The sequence below is a fragment of the Natator depressus genome, chromosome 8 (genome assembly GCF_965152275.1).
Source record: "Natator depressus isolate rNatDep1 chromosome 8, rNatDep2.hap1, whole genome shotgun sequence".
Classification (NCBI taxonomy): Eukaryota; Metazoa; Chordata; order Testudines; family Cheloniidae; genus Natator; species Natator depressus.
In genome coordinates this window covers 28,881,759-28,897,520 of record NC_134241.1, presented here as the reverse complement: position 1 = coordinate 28,897,520, position 15,762 = coordinate 28,881,759, and the positions used below count along the sequence as shown (strand labels likewise).

Sequence of the window (15,762 nt, the reverse complement as noted above, 5' to 3'; positions counted from 1 at the left end):
TATAGTTAGATGTCACAAATGCATTATTGGATGGAGGCTGCCAGAAGTCCTTGTACTAAATTTAGGCTGTTGAGCAATGTTTGCAATGTCTGAATTTTAGCTTATTGCTTTGCTGTCCAACTAAAAAGATTTTTGTAAAGAGGATTTTAAAGTTACTTTTAGGTTGAGCAGTTACTGTACCTTGGCCTAGATGTTTGTCCCCAGCCCTAGGCTCTTCCAATCTGTAGCTGCCACTTCCAGCGTTTAGAGAGAGTTCAGAAAGACTTATATTTATTTCTGTATCTTCAAAGTCCATGTGGCTCAAAAAGGCATCTCCAGTTAAGAGAGGGTCTATCACTAGTGGGGAGCAGGGCGGAGAGGGAGATGACAGAGATGACCTTGGAGATAAGGATGTCATTGATTTGGGGGTCCCAGACAAAGATCTCAGAGCCTGGATACGACTGGTGGCATCTGTTTTGTGAGTTTTTGCCACCTCGTTCTCATGAATAGTGGTGATATAGCCTGAAGGCCTAAATCCAGCGGCTCCCTCCAAGAGTAAGAAGTCGACTTTGTTCTGATAGTCTGAGTCCAACTGTTCCCACTGCTCACAGTAGAGATCAGTAAAACTGGCTGAGGTGGAAGAATCCTGGCTAGAGGTGGCAAGAGATCCTCTGCTCGATGCAAGAGAGCCAGGGCTGCTGCCTGAAGAGAGGGAAAGCATGCTGGTAGAGAGGCTGCAGAAAAACACAAACATGTCAGAGAAAGCTTGACTTTTACATCGTATGAGTTCTGAAAGACACCGTGACATTTTTATGCATGACTCATCATCACACTCACCAAAATGCTGGTGCAGGTTGCTATTTTAGCTTTTAAACAACAAGACACCAATCCATAGCCCTAGGCGCCCTGACAAGTTTGAATTAAAATCCATACAGGAATGGTTACCCATCAGTACAGTTGACTGAAAATTTCCAAAATTGAATTGATGACACTTCAGTGAAAACAGGTGATATAATTTGCTTTTTTCAACAAGCTGTACTCATCATCCGATGGGCCCTCTCTTACACACACACACACAAAATCAATCATCAACTCAATGCATCAAAGGATTAGAGTAACAGCATTCTTTGTTCAGTTATGTGGAGGCCCTCTGGTTCTTTTTTCAGAGTAACAGCCGTGTTAGTCTGTATTCGCAAAAAGAAAAGGAGTACTTGTGGCACCTTAGAGACTAACCAATTTATTTGAGCATGAGCTTTGTCTTCTGCAGCTTCCACAGTATGCATCCGATGAAGTGAGCTGTAGCTCACGAAAGCTCATGCTCAAATAAATTGGTTAGTCTCTAAGGTGCCACAAGTACTCCTTTCCTCTGGTTCTTCTTAACCTTCAAGGGGGAGCATGAGAACAGGTTCTTTGCCCCATACAGGAAAGATTAGTTAATGCCACAGTGAGGAGATGACGATTTCTTCATGTCACAGGAAGGGTTTCCAGTTGTCTAACCGCAAACTCCAACCCAGAATACGGCCTGCTGTGAAGTTCAGCCTGCAACTGTCTGGGATGGGCCCAATAACCTGCTGTTCTGAACTGACTTGCAAATTCATCTATGTGAAAAATTAGCATTGCCAAGCAGAATCAGCCTCAATTATTCCACTGCCACAATAGTGAGTGACTAAACACAGCTCTGACTACCCATTTACTCCTGGAGATCTGCCTCAAATCAGAATTAACCTCAAGTGAATTAAGTGTTAGTTGAGCCTTTGGAGGATGCTTGTTCACATAAAAAGACCCCAACAATGCAGCACAATTGTTTCTGCTCAGTAGAAACTAGAACGGACATAGGAGATGTTATAAATCGGGAAGTAATACATTGGCAAGCCTGTACTAGGACTGTTTTAAAGCTAGCCTTATTTGGCTTTCATTTCATACGTGGGAAATTCACACCAACTTTTATTTAAGAGAAGCAGAATGCAATGGGGTAAAGTGTGTAAGAGGATTTTGTTGATGTAAGAACGCTGGACTTGTAGACTTGTTTTAATAAGATGATGAACAATTTGTATTTTTGTGTCAGTCATGAGATCAGCAAGAACAAAATAAAATACCATTCCCAAACTAAAACAGAACTATATAACCCCTTAGTCCTCACATATGTTACCAGCGAGGAGTTCCTTGGTGCATGATCCTACAAATACTTAATTACCAAGTACAATACTTACTACCCTGAGCAGTTCCATTTAAGTCAATGGAACTACTCAGCATAGTAAGTACTATACTGCAAACACTAGTAGTCTTAGAGCCTTTAGCCCTCACTTCAGATCTAGATTTGCTATTGTTTAAAAACTTACACTTGGGTTATTTTTAACATGATCTAAAAAAAAATTCCTAATGCTGAAAAAGCTAGGGAGATGCTAATTAATAAGCATAACTTTACTTAAGTAATTGCAATGCTGTCTAGGAGTGGTGCTAAATAAATGATACACCATATGCTTGTTCTTTTAAGGAAAACATGCAGAGTTCAGCAGAGTTTTAGCACAGATTGCCTTCTGCACTAGGTTGGCAGATGTGTATCACATCAGTCTTATGAAAACCACCTGTTGTGTGAAGCATGGCTTAAAGGAGGCCACCAGCATTTGAGTATGAACCTTGGTAATGTTTGTAAGACTACTGAGAGCTAGTAAATACACTCTATTATAAAACAATTGTAATTTCATTCAGGGCCGCCCAGAGGATTCAGGGGGCCTGGGGTCTCTGGCGACGGGGGTCCTTCTGCTCCGGGTCTTTGGGGCACTTCGCCGAAGACATGGAGTGGAAGGACCCCTCGCCACCGAAGACCCGGAGCAGAAGAAGCGGTGGCGGGTCTTCGGCGGTGGGTCCTTCACTCCGGGTGTGTTCGGCAGCACTAAAGGACCTGCTGCCGAAGTGCCGCCGAAAACTCTTGTGGGGGCCCCTGCGGGGCTCGGGGGCCTGGGGCAAATTGCCCCACTCTCCTCCCCCCCCACCCCCCGGGGCAGCCCTGAGTTCATTTTTAAAGGATGCTTCTTATTCTTTCCCTGTGACAGAAAGTTTGGCTGAACTTCATTATATTGCACATACAAATACATGCACACAAGCATTTGCTCATACTGTGTGTTTGCCCTAATCACTGAGTGAGTGTGTTAAGAACAGAAAGTACGGTGCACAGAGTAAGGAAATAATGAGTTACACAGCCCACGCGGTGAACTGGGAAATGAATGCATGATGCAGCTCCACGCGCTAGAAATAATGCCTACTTCACCATGTAGGAATAGCTACCTATCTTCAATAGTTCTAAGTGGCCTCTCTAAGAGTCAGATATCTTGCACTAAAATTTCTTTCCAGTCTTTTCACTATTGCCTTAATGAAAGAGGATAGGCCTCAGAGCAGAATCCAAAAGGAAAAACAGCAAAGAATAACATCAGCTCAGTTTGCCCAGTTGATAGAAACCCTATTTCTCCAATGGATGGGCCAACTCTGTATCGAGTTCTGAGGATGATATACGTGTACTTGTCTCCAAAGCTATCAACTTTATCCTTTTCCGTTTGTCTGAACAAACGGAGTACACAATATTTCATTAGAACAAGTTCAAAGATACCATAAATACAATAGGCACATTTACAAGCAGGGGCATAAATCGGAAGTCCACTTTCAGAGATACGTGTGCTGTGAGTGGCATAATTATCAGGCATAATAATACATGCTTATTTGCTAAGATTAGACCCTTAGTAATGTCAACTTCTGTGATAAATTACCTTATTACTCCCATCCCTCACCCAAATCCAAGCAATTTATTATTTCAACTCTTATTATACAAAATTTGAGCACTATGATAAGGGAGAAAGGACAGTCACGTGATGCCCATTTAAAGCATATGTAAATCTCTGAAAGACTAAAAACTCACTTTTTCAGCTGGGTGTGTAACATTACAACTAATCGTGTTGTTTCCTCCAGTTCGTGGACCAACTGATTTCTTTTGCTATTCAACTTCAATCTAGAGAAGACAGCAAAGATGGACAATAAGTTAAAATGACATTTTAATATTAAAATGAAGACCAAGCAGTAAACTGTGCCCTTACTATGCAAGTCCGCTGAGACTAAGTAGGAGTAAATTAGGACAGTAATCAGCCCCGTGTGAAACAGTTCTATACTATTTTCATTTTTTTTGTTTGCTTAGTTTTTTAAACAGCTTCAAAGAAAACTAAAATCTGGGGCCGTCCTGCTAATGCTTATTTCTGGGTAGAGCATCAAGCACTATACCTGGCTGTGTTTCTAGGGTCAGTCCATAGACATTTGGTAGTCACTTTTGGATAACTCAGGAGGCATTTTGCCAGTCACACAGAGTTTTACAGTCAATGTAACAGAAATGTGAGTTTGTGAATTATCCTTTCACTCAATTTCAAAAAGGAGAGGGAATACATTTTTCATGTCAAATATTTCTCTAAATAAAACAGGTTAAAAAAAATCACATCGCTAAAGACATTTATGATCCAGTGTAATTTCCAGATTTATAAAATATATTTCTACGCATTCAAATTCTAATGAGCGCACACAGCTCCATTGTTTTCCTTCAGCTGTTTAATGTCACCAGAGTAGTGCTAAGCAGCTGGAGCAGACCCAGAATCTGCCTCTATAATTGGTAATGAGGCATGATATATTTGTGATTGGGTTTTCAGTGGGAGATTCTCCACACACACACCTAATGGGAAAAGTGGGTTTTTCAGGCACTTCCCTCCTACACCTCTCCTCCCACTGAAGGAGATTTACTAGAAACTCCTCACCATAGTACCTGGTATCTAGTTTATGTAAATAGAAACAAAGATGAATGTTAGGTAGTATACTGACACTGCCTGAGGCTTCATGTACCATCAAGAGTCTAAGTCCAGTCTAGCTAAAACCAGGCTTGTCTACGCAGCCAGTTAGTGTGCGGCAAGCTAGAGAGTGTGAATCTACAGTGCACCAGTGGTCACGCATCAACTCGCCATGTGGACCCTGTTTGCTGCACACCCTGGCTTGCTACAGACTTACTCACCATGTAGACAATCCCCAGGAGTCAGGGAAAAGACAGCCAGAAAATGGCCAACATGCGTTGGACCGCTTAAAAAACAAGTTCCAGACCAAAGAACTCTCTCCTGGAAAATCCTTGCCATCAAGCCTGAAGAGATCAACTTAGAGAGCAACAGGAGAGCAAGAACAATCTTTACTTACTTACACAATAAAGCATAAAGAATGGGAGGGGAGAGGGGCAGTGGGCCACTGGATATGGCACTGGGCTGGCAATCAGGAGCACTAAGTTCTATTCCCGGCACCATCACTGACCTTCTGTAAGCTACTGGGCATGTCATTTACCTCAGGGCCTCAGTTTCCTCTCCCATCCTTTGTCCATTGTCTATTTTGACTAGAAGGTCTCTGGGTTCAGGGCCTTCTCTCACTATATATTTGTAGAGCACCTACTACAATCTGATTTGACTCTCTTTTGGGGCCTCTAACCACTACTATAACACCAATAAAAAACAGATAGCCAAGGCCAGCTCAGTTGGGGCACATGAAAGTTTTAAATTTTGAGGACGATACTAAGCTGGGAGGGATTGCAAGTGCTTTGGAGGATAGGATTAAAATTCAAAATGTTCCGGACAAACTGGAGAAATGGTCTGAAGTAAACAGGATGAAATTCAAAACAGACAATTGCAAGGTACTCCACTGAGGAAGGAACGATCAGTTGCACACATACAAAATGGGAAATGACTGCCTAGGAAGGAGTACGGCGGAAAGGGGTCTGGGGGTCAGAGTGGACCACAAGCTAAATATGAGTCAACAGTGTAACACTGTTGCAAAAAAAAAAAAAAAAAAAAAAAAAAAACACGCAACCATCATTCTGGGATGTATTAGCTGGAGTGTTGTAAGCAAGACGTGAGAAGTAATTCTTCTGCTCTACTCCATGCTGGTTAGGCCTCAGCTGGAGTACTGTGTCCAGTTCTGGGCACCACATTTCAGGAAAGATGTGGACAAATTGGGAGAAAATCCAGAGAAGAGCAACAAAAATGATTAAAGGTCTAGAAAACATGACCTGTGAGGGAAGATTGAAAAAAAAAAATGGTTTATTTAGTCTGGAGAAGAGAAGATGAGGGGGGACATAATAACAGTTTTCAAATACATAAAAGGTTGGTACAAGGAAGAGGGAAAAAAATTGTTCTCCTTAACCTCTGAAAATAGGACAAGAAGCAAAGGGCTTAAATTTCAGCAAGGGATATTTAGGTGAACATTAGGAAAAACTTCCTCTCAGGGTGGTTAAGCACTGGAACAAATTGCCCAGGGAGGCTGTGGAATCTCCATCAGTGGAGGTTTTAAAGAACAGGTTAGACAAACACCTGTCAGGGATAGTCTAGTTATTACGTAGTCCTGCCTTGCGTGCAGGGGACTAGACTAGACGACCTACTGAGGTCCCTTCCCGTCCTACACTCCTATGATTTACACCACAACCATATTTTATATGTATGTAGGTAAAGCAAGAGAAATTCCCTTGAAGCACTAGCATTACTTCCGATTTACAATGGTGTAAGAGAGCAGATTTTGCATTTTTGCCCTTAGTTAGAACATTTTCCATAGTAGAAGGAAAAGTGGGGTAACCCATGCAATTGAAACAGCAGGTATTCAATAGGGATTAGAAAGCAAAATATGATCACTCGGCTATATGAAGTTCTCATTGAATCCAGCTCTTCTTCGAAAAGAAAACTCAGCACAAGCACTGAAAAGCAAATTTTCAGGGCTTACAAGTTTTGCAGTGAGGAAACCAGATGGAGATTTTAATGAACTCGCACATTTAGATTATATGTTTCCTGTTCTAATGATATTAAAGTATCTTCAACTTCATAAGGCATAATTTATTTTGAAAAATAGAAGCCCTACCCTGACAGCTGTCGCATTGTAGGCTTTTCTTGATTTATACCTTTGGGCCAAGGGTAGTTTTTAAATTTGTTACTAGAATTTCAGCTAGAAATTTAGTCTTTCATCTCACTTCAGAGAACTTCTGAAATACTAATTAAGTTCATAGCTGTACACACTTCAAAGTTATATATATATATATATCTATCTGAGTACACTGTGCTTTATAGAGGGTGAAAATTTGACTGATGCAGAAGTCAAATGGATTCTCAGCGGCACCATTAACAAAGGGGGATGCCACTACAGAGTAGTATGTCTAAAAATAAGCTTTTCCTCCCTGCTCTCACCCTCAGTTCTTTTGTGACATCCCAAAATGAGTGTTTCCATAAACTCCAAGTAAAGGAGTTAATTTTAGAATGGTAGTAGGAGCCATTCATTTAGCTAGAAGTGTTTCACAATAGTAAAAACTCATGTGATCATGGATCTCTACAGTGTCTGGAATTTTTCCAATATGCATGAATATATTTTTAGCATACTTGTATAGGACAGCAGCTAATTACACAGAGTAAATGAGAAGGGGAGGGGTGCTTGGGGACAAAACCTTTTTTTCAGACTAAACCTTAAAAGCAGAAGACTTCTCAGCTGCCTGTGGACATTCCTAGAACCTCAGGGCACCTTGCCATTTTGCCATGATAAAACTTGATTATTTATTCTTATTCTACCTCTAAGCCAGTAATTTAAGCTTTCCTCTGCTCTGGTTACATACCTCTCTGTTAAGGCTTTGCTTTGAGTATCTCTTGCAGCTTGAAGGTCTTCCTCTAGACGTTTTCTCTCCATCTCCAATCTTTCCACTTCAACCCGAGTCCACTTCCGGGGGCTAATGAATCGCATTTCCTTTAAGAGCTCCTCCTTCTCATTGATTAATATTAGTCGGTCCCGTTCTGAATCCAGCACACCTGGCCAGGCCTCACTATCCAGTTTAGCTAGATGTATTTTTAGGTTTGCTATTCTATAGAAAAAAAATAAAGTGCACTTCACATACAGTGTTTGTGTTTAGTGGCCTGAGCCCAGCTGCTACTGGACACATGTCCACATAATGAACCACCATGACAATTAGCATCTTTGCTAAGCTGCTCAGCCTGGAGCCTGAACTACCCTCCCCCACTGGCATTGTTTACACTATGATTTTTCAGATCCATGATTGTCAACAGTGCAGCACCAAAAGGAAATTACAACGTATGTAAGACCCAGAAGTTTTTAACCACATCTTCTAACAGGGATAGATACCAGACCCATCTGAGAATTGCCTGCACTACTGCTTCCACCAGCTGTACCCAATAGAAGTTATGGGAGTGAAAAACATCTTGGTGTAAACCCTAGAGATGTTCCATCCAAGTCAGAGCTGATACATACAGGCTGATACACACTGCCACTGTCAGTGCTCTACTTGTTTTGTGGATTGAGAGAACTTTGTACTTCAGGGCTGTGAAGTGCTCTCTATGGATACCAGATTAAGTCACTTACATGTCAAATGAAAAAACTGATCTTGTACTGACAAAGCTAATATGCTAGCTAGTACTAAAAGAATCTGAATATTGAACAGTTTTAGTAAGCACATTTACAGGCCACATTAAAGTATACATAAACATAACAAATGTTAACCCTAACTAATGCATCTGGATACTGTGTGAATGAGCTTGTTCCTAACCCCTCAGCTCTGAGTTTCAGGGCACCCTGCTATTTTGAACAAGGTTCCTCAGTGCAAGTCCAGATTTGAAAAAAATCGAAGAATTAAAACTTAAACCTCAGGCAGCAGCAACATGTGTGTATGTTAACAGTCAAAGGGGTGACAAAATATCACTCTGAATCACTAGTCACTTATTTACTGCATAAAAACTATTTTGATTACAGGCATTATTCCAAAGCTCAACATTAAACTTTATAGTTACTGGTACTTCAGGGCTGTATTATATGTTCAAGAACCTAAAAAATAGGTACTGAATAATCAAAAGAAGGGAATCAACAGCAATAGCTGGTATATCAGTAACTATAATGGTTTCAATAGAATAATAGCTGGAGTTTTAGTGGGTAGCTATATAGCAGATCAGATTGCATAAGTTTCCATTCTAGCTACCTGGACTCAAGTCACTTGGGTTTTTGAAGCTTTCCCCTTTAAGGATGAAGTTTTCCATGCTTTTTCTTTGACAAAACGTGGACCTTCGTGGAAAGATTATACAAAAAAAGGCTCAGCAGTTTTGATATAAAATATGAAAGATGGGTTGTTGTTTGTTTGTTTGGGGGGATTCTTTTTTAACAGCTCTACAGCTGAAAAGGCTGGTGGCTGGGAAGATGAATTTTGGCATGCAAATTGCCCTCATGAGACAGTAGTTACACATCTCATTCAGGGAGTTAAGACTGGAGTTAAACTGAAGTCAATTGGTTGCCAATCTGAGTTTGCCAATTCTTCTGTACTCTGGACGTACTACATTGTTCCAGAACACAAGTGTTTGAGGTTTATGCTAGGCTGAGCATGTACAATTGTATTTATTAACTCAGGTAAATGGGCAGCCAACTAACTGGAATTAAAAATCTTAGTCTAAATACACTCTCGGGTACAGACTAAATCCAAACCCTGATTGGCTTGTCAGAGTTAGCAGGATCACAGAAAAGGGGGAAGCCGCTGTTACATGGTTGTCAAATTTCATAGTGGTAGCCGTGTTAGTCTGTATCAGCAAAAAGAACGAGGAGTACTTGTGGCACCTTAGAGACTAACCAATTTATTTGAGCATAAGCTTTCCTGGGCTACAGCCCACTTCATCAGATGCATGCAGTGGAAAATACAGTAGGAAGATAGACATATACACACAGAAAACATGAAAAAATGGGTGTTGCCAAAGCCACTATAGCCCATGAAAGCTTATGCGCAAATAAATTTGTTAGTCTCTAAGGTGCCACAAGTACTCCTGTTCTTTTTATGGTTATCAAAGGCTCTCAGGATTCAACTTCAGCCCTCCAGCTCCAAAGCACAGGAGGACCAAAAGTCCATAGGACTCTATGAAAGGGAGGCAACCTGGTCAGGACTAAGCCTACCTAACTTATTCTTATTACCCTAGAATGGATGTTAATGCTTTTTCTGTCACTTTGCTGCAAAGAAGCCACATTTGGGGGGGCCCATTCTTACTGCAGAGCCAGTTCCCACGGCAGGGTTGCTTCTTCTTAATTAATTTAAATTCTATGTTTATTAGAAATTCATCCTGAATATTTTTAGGCCTTCTTAGAGCTATTTTGTTTCTGACTGCCTGATTAAGTGCAACAGTGTGCTCCAATGAAGAATTCACAGTGGCATTAATTTATAATCCAAGAATTCCTCAGTGCATTTTGAAGGAATATGAATTTTTATAAGAGGATTGCTTCGTATTAATCTGATCACTCTTGGCATACATTTGCATGGATATGGCTTTTCAATGGAATTTGCTCTCAATGCTCTGCACACATTCTAACACTTTTTTTAAAACTAACCCTGAATTTGCCCCTGCTTTGCAAGCAACCATTCTTTGCTTTTTCGATTAAAAAAATAAACCCACTTTTAAAGTCCAAAAAAATTCTTTCATCGTTCTGGAATAAATGCTTTGCAAACGACTTGGCATTTAGCTGAAAACTCCAGCCCTTCAGCATTCACAGACTGAGTATTTAAACCATATCATTCATGCACAAGTCCAGATTTGCATTACAAAGAAATCAGCAATAGTAGGTTCTGAGGTGCCAGGCACATAGTCATTCTGAGTGCGTATCACCTCTGAGGCTGAAGGAAGTGGAGGAAAGGATGCTTAGGGTTTTTTTTAACTGTACTATTTTTAAATAGAACAGTCATTCTAGATCAGTGGTTCTCAAACTAGGGCCGCTGCTTGTTCAGGGAAAGCCCCTGGCGGGCCGGGCCGATTTGTTTACCTGCTGTGTCCGCAGGTTCAGCCGATAGCGGCTCCTACTGGCCGCGGTTTGCCACTCCAGGCCAATGGGGGCTGTGGGAAGCGACACAGGCTGAGGTATGTGCTGGCCACCCTTCCTGCAGCCCCCATTGGCCTGGAGCTGCGAACCGTGGCCAGTGGGAGCCGTAATCAGCCGAACCTGCAGGTAAACAAACCGGCCTAGCCCACCAGGGGCTTTCCCTGAACAAGTGGTGGCCCTAGTTTGAGAACTACTGTTCTAGATTGTTTGTTTACTATCCCAATATGCAATCTGACTCCTTTATTGCCCCAAACAAGTGGCTCCCTACTTGCAGGAACAAATCAATGCATGTACACTTCTATACCTGTGTGTACCTGTAACCCACACACCTTCTGGGTGTGGTGTTGTGTCCCATCTAGTGGCATCGAGACCACTTAGAGAGAGAGATAAAATGAGTCTGCTCTACAGCCTTTGCTAAGAGCCAGTTGGCTTTTTGCTCATGCACTAAGCTCCATAGGTATCAGGTTCGATCCCACCCACTGGCGACCAAGGTCTGTCCATGTTACACACCCAAAATTGATTAGAAATTCAAGTAGTCAGACCTGCTTCTGCACGTCAATGGCTGATGCAAATTGCACCCACCAAAATGGAGGCAGCCCTTTAGGAAGGGTGCTCTTAAGTGTGCTCGCAAGAACATACTTAAACTTTTGTAATGCTCCAACTGCTGCAGCAATGGTGTCAAATATGTCATTAAGCCATTAAAATATCCATTTGATCTACAAATACTGTTTCTCCCAATGGGGGAATATTTTATATGGCCTTTACTGATTTGAAATTTGCTTTTAAGTCTGTTGACAGAAGCCATTTTAGGAAGAAACTTGCAAGGGCTTGGTAACATCTCAAGTTAATTATCTTTTGAGAACCCTTCTTGGCCAAACAATGGCCAGGGTTAGGATAGGATGGAAGGACAATCTAACAGATCCTATGTCTATTATAAAGGGCGTGTATCATAGTTTGTTGTCCCCCTTTCTTTTTAATTTTTATATTAAATGGTACTGGGCCTACTTGAGGGGAAGCAGTATTTTGCCCCTAAAATTCTGAATTGACCAGTGTCCTGCTATAGGCAGGTATGGTTTTGTTGTCCCAAATGCCTTTGAGTCTGAAATGTCCATTATGGGATTTTAGCATTTTGTGTCAGCAGGAATACACAACTATAGATTAGCTGAAAACTAAAGTATTGACTTTTGGATATAAACCAAAGTTCCATAAATGGATAATTGATGACCACTATATCAAACAGGGTAAGTGCTTTTCTTATCTGTTTATATGCTTTACATTCAGGTGTGAATGGGATAAATGTATACAGGAAACTACGGGGAGAGCCTTATGGTCCATGCAAACAATTCTTTGTTTTTCTAGTGTGCATGGGGATTATTTAATTGCACAATCTCTCAGACTGTTCACAGCTAACGTTTGTGCTCAGAAATTATATTATTGAATTATATTATCTCATTAAATTTCTATAGTGGAAATTTGGGGATGGAAAGATCATTAGAGAAATGCCAAATACATTTTTGAGGCAAATACGTCATCTCCTCAGCTATGTCCCAGCTGCTTTATGTAGGGCAGAGGTAGGTGAATGCTCTATATCTACAAAAGCACAATGCCTCTATGTTAATTATTAGTTGCAATTTCAGAATTTGAATTTACATTGGCTTCCAAGGTCATGTCCGGAGGAACAGCTTAAGTCTAAAACTTCAAAATTTTCAAGACTTTTGCAAGTCCAATGTCTGCATTCTTGGGGGTTTCAGAAACTAGGTTTGGTCAGGACTTTAAGAATTTTCATTAAGCTTAGAACAGAAGATGTTTGTAAATAATCAGGTGTTAATGCAACCCACGTGTCTCCCAAGCTCTGATTTAAAAGTCATCCATAGATCTGAGAAATATTTGGAAGTTTTGAAAACTAAGCTAAAAAGGGGACTTCATAGCTCTGTTTTCAAACACAGTTGGCTCATTAGGAGGGGAGGCCTAGAGGCATTCAGAGGCACAACAGTTTATGCCATCCAGGTCCACCCAAAGTTGAAGACTTGCTACATTACTTACTATTTTGTTACTTTTGTCCTCTGAGAACTACAATGACTTTCCCCAGCTTTGATGCAGAAGCCTTTTGCCTCACGAGCTCAACAATTTGAATATTGGTGATGTAGCAATGATGTTTCAGTTATACAGACAATTGCTTTATTTACCTGGTCAAGAAAAGACTTATGTGAAATTAATCTTCTTTATAGCCTAAGTGAACCAATTTATTCTTAATATTTTAAATTTCATTTTTTTGATACAGCTATTTTATAAGTTAAGTATGGAGAAGGGTAGAATCTGTGTTTATCTTCTGTACTGTGATTATTTAAAAGTTTGTATTTACTCTGTTGAGCGTTCTGATTAATTATTAAGATGCTATCCTAACATATGATTTGCATTTGCAATTCCATACAGTCTTTATTGTCATTAAAAGCTGGAGTCTTTCAAAGAAACAGTTGCTGCATGCTGGCCCCTGAGCACAAAAGATCTTTCAGAGTTTCAGTGAATGCCCCACCATCCCCACTGACGTTCTAATTGTGCTCTTAATGGGTTTTCCCCTCAGTCACAGATATCTGTTTACATTTTGAACTGTACAGTCCCGGTGGTAAGCAACAACAGACACAACACCAACTACCTTCTCTTTGCTTCTTCATACCGGAGGCGTAATCTGACCTTCTCAGCCAACTGATTATTAGTGCTTGTGATAAACTAGGAAATAAAGTATAATACCAGTGAATTAATAAACAGCTATTGTGCCTTGAGACATTCTATATTGTATATTGAAATTGGAATGCTGCTAACTTGTCAATTGAATTAAATTCATAGATTCAAGAGGTGATCAGACTGAAAATTGTTTCTTTTGATTGATTTTTTATGATTATGTGCTTCAGGTGTTTAAAAATGGATATAAGATGCAAGAGTTATCTTGCTCTCCAGTTATAGAGTACAGCAGAATCTGACTAATTCACATCTACAATTGGGGCCCAGATTTCCCCCCTTTGCATTTAAAACTACAGCGGAGGACTTTTTGCAAGGTAATTTTTATTATCTCCCTCTTCTGAAATGTTACAATATGCATTGTGTTGGTCTGTCTTATTTTGATTGAAAAATCTTTAGGGCAAGGAACATAATGGCTATTAGGACTGGGCTGATAGATGCCTTACAAAAATAGAACTACAGTAGTAAGGACGATTCACTCAAGTGACGATTTGCAGGATTGGTCACAATGATACCAAACCTGCCATCTGATCCACATGGGTTGTCCCCACTGCACCTGTGCAGAGCCTCAGTCAAAGGTGACACCAGTTTGCCTACGCTGATCCGATTGCCAGATCAGAGCCCAATGTTTGTAAAGCACCATGAAAGTTTATGGCGCTATAAGACACCACACATTTTATAATTTTAATACAAGACCATACTCAGCAACCTGCTATTAAATCTTATTAAGAAGTGGCAAGAAGCCACCTTTTTTATGTGCAAAAGTCAAGATGTGTGCATTAGAGGGCTTCTATATATCTTTGAAAGTTAAGGATGTTAATCAACAGACATTGGAAGAATTCACTCCAAGGAATCATTAATTTTAAAGCCCTAAGGATTTGCACCTATTCCATAATTCCCATTTACAATAATAGGATCCAAGGGTAAAGTACACTCTTGTGGAGAGGGCCAGCACAAGGGTTATGCACCACTTAAGCGCCATTTATGTTTTTAAGGGGTGCATAAGCCTGCGATTGTCCTCTACACAGGGTTGCATTGTAACAAATTGTAACAAAGAGTTGAAAATTTAAAAAATTGGTAACATTTACAATTCAAATCCCCAGCTAGTAGAAACTAACTTCATGAATGACCTAGCCCTGCAAGTTTGTAATCTTCCTCAAAGCTAAGTCCATAGGTAGCCTCAAAACATTCCCTATGTCATAATACTTGTCTTATAACTGAAGGGTTAACAGAATATTCCATGCCTCAAGGAAGAAATATTTGGGGGGGGGGCAAAGGGTGGGATCCACAAAAAGACTTAGGCTTTGCAACACTGAGCATCATAGTGTCTAACTTTTAGGTGCCTAGAAAAAAAAAAATCACAGGAATAACGCTGGAATCCCCAAAGCCGAGTTAGGTGCCTATACAATGCATGGGGAGAGATAGAGGCCTTAGAATGTGATCCACAAACGCCAGCATGCCAGGCAGGGAGCCCCCCAAAGCTAGTCAATGGGAGATGCCAACCAGAAGGGTATATGTTAAGTCCTGCCCTGCTCACAGATATAGGCGCCTAAGTCTAGGCTGTAGGGAGGTGCTTATCTCTGCTTGAGATCCACAAATTGGAACCCACCTCCTTGAGTCACAGGGTTTAAACACTTCAGCTGCTTCTTGCTGCATATGAACTGACCAGAGAAGGAGGAGCTTCTGCTGCCACCCACCTTATAACTTTTAGCCCAGTGGTTAAAGCACTCCTGTGGGACATGGAAGACCCAGGTACAGCAGGGGAGGAAGGTGGGAAAGCCCAGCTCAAATCCTCTCAGGAGGATACTCTAACTCCTGAGCTCTGTGATATTTTGATTTGGGGGGGATCCATCAGCCTCTCCTACTGAAGCTGTTCCACTGTGGCAGAATAATGAAAGAGTGTTTGGAGCAGGGGGACCAGACCCAGGGTCTCCCACCTGCTAGGTGGGTGCACTAATCACTGAATTATAGCAGTCACTCTCCCACACTCAGACCCAATGACTATTAGGTGAGGAGGGGGAGGGAGGGAAGAGAGAGAGAGAGAAATCTCTGTAGTCCCGTGGTTAGGGCCCCCACCTGGGAAGTGGGAGACCCCTGCTCAAATCATCTTTCACCTGCTGGCAGATAGGGGGGAATTGAACCTGGGTCTCCCAC

General features: G+C 41.1%; 1 protein-coding gene across 3 annotated transcripts in view; it reads right to left on the bottom strand.

Annotated features, from left to right (window-relative positions):
- WWC1 (WW and C2 domain containing 1) overlaps positions 1 to 15,762 on the bottom strand; it is a 136,031-nt gene that overhangs the window by 38,869 nt on the left and 81,400 nt on the right. For all 3 annotated transcript variants that reach the window (XM_074960667.1, XM_074960668.1, XM_074960669.1), the window contains 4 exons: positions 13,526 to 13,599; positions 7,634 to 7,876; positions 3,890 to 3,979; positions 181 to 713 (listed from right to left, as the gene is read on the bottom strand). In XM_074960667.1, coding sequence (XP_074816768.1) covers positions 181 to 713; positions 3,890 to 3,979; positions 7,634 to 7,876; positions 13,526 to 13,599 — 940 coding nt within the window. The remainder of the gene's footprint in view (positions 1 to 180; positions 714 to 3,889; positions 3,980 to 7,633; positions 7,877 to 13,525; positions 13,600 to 15,762) is intronic.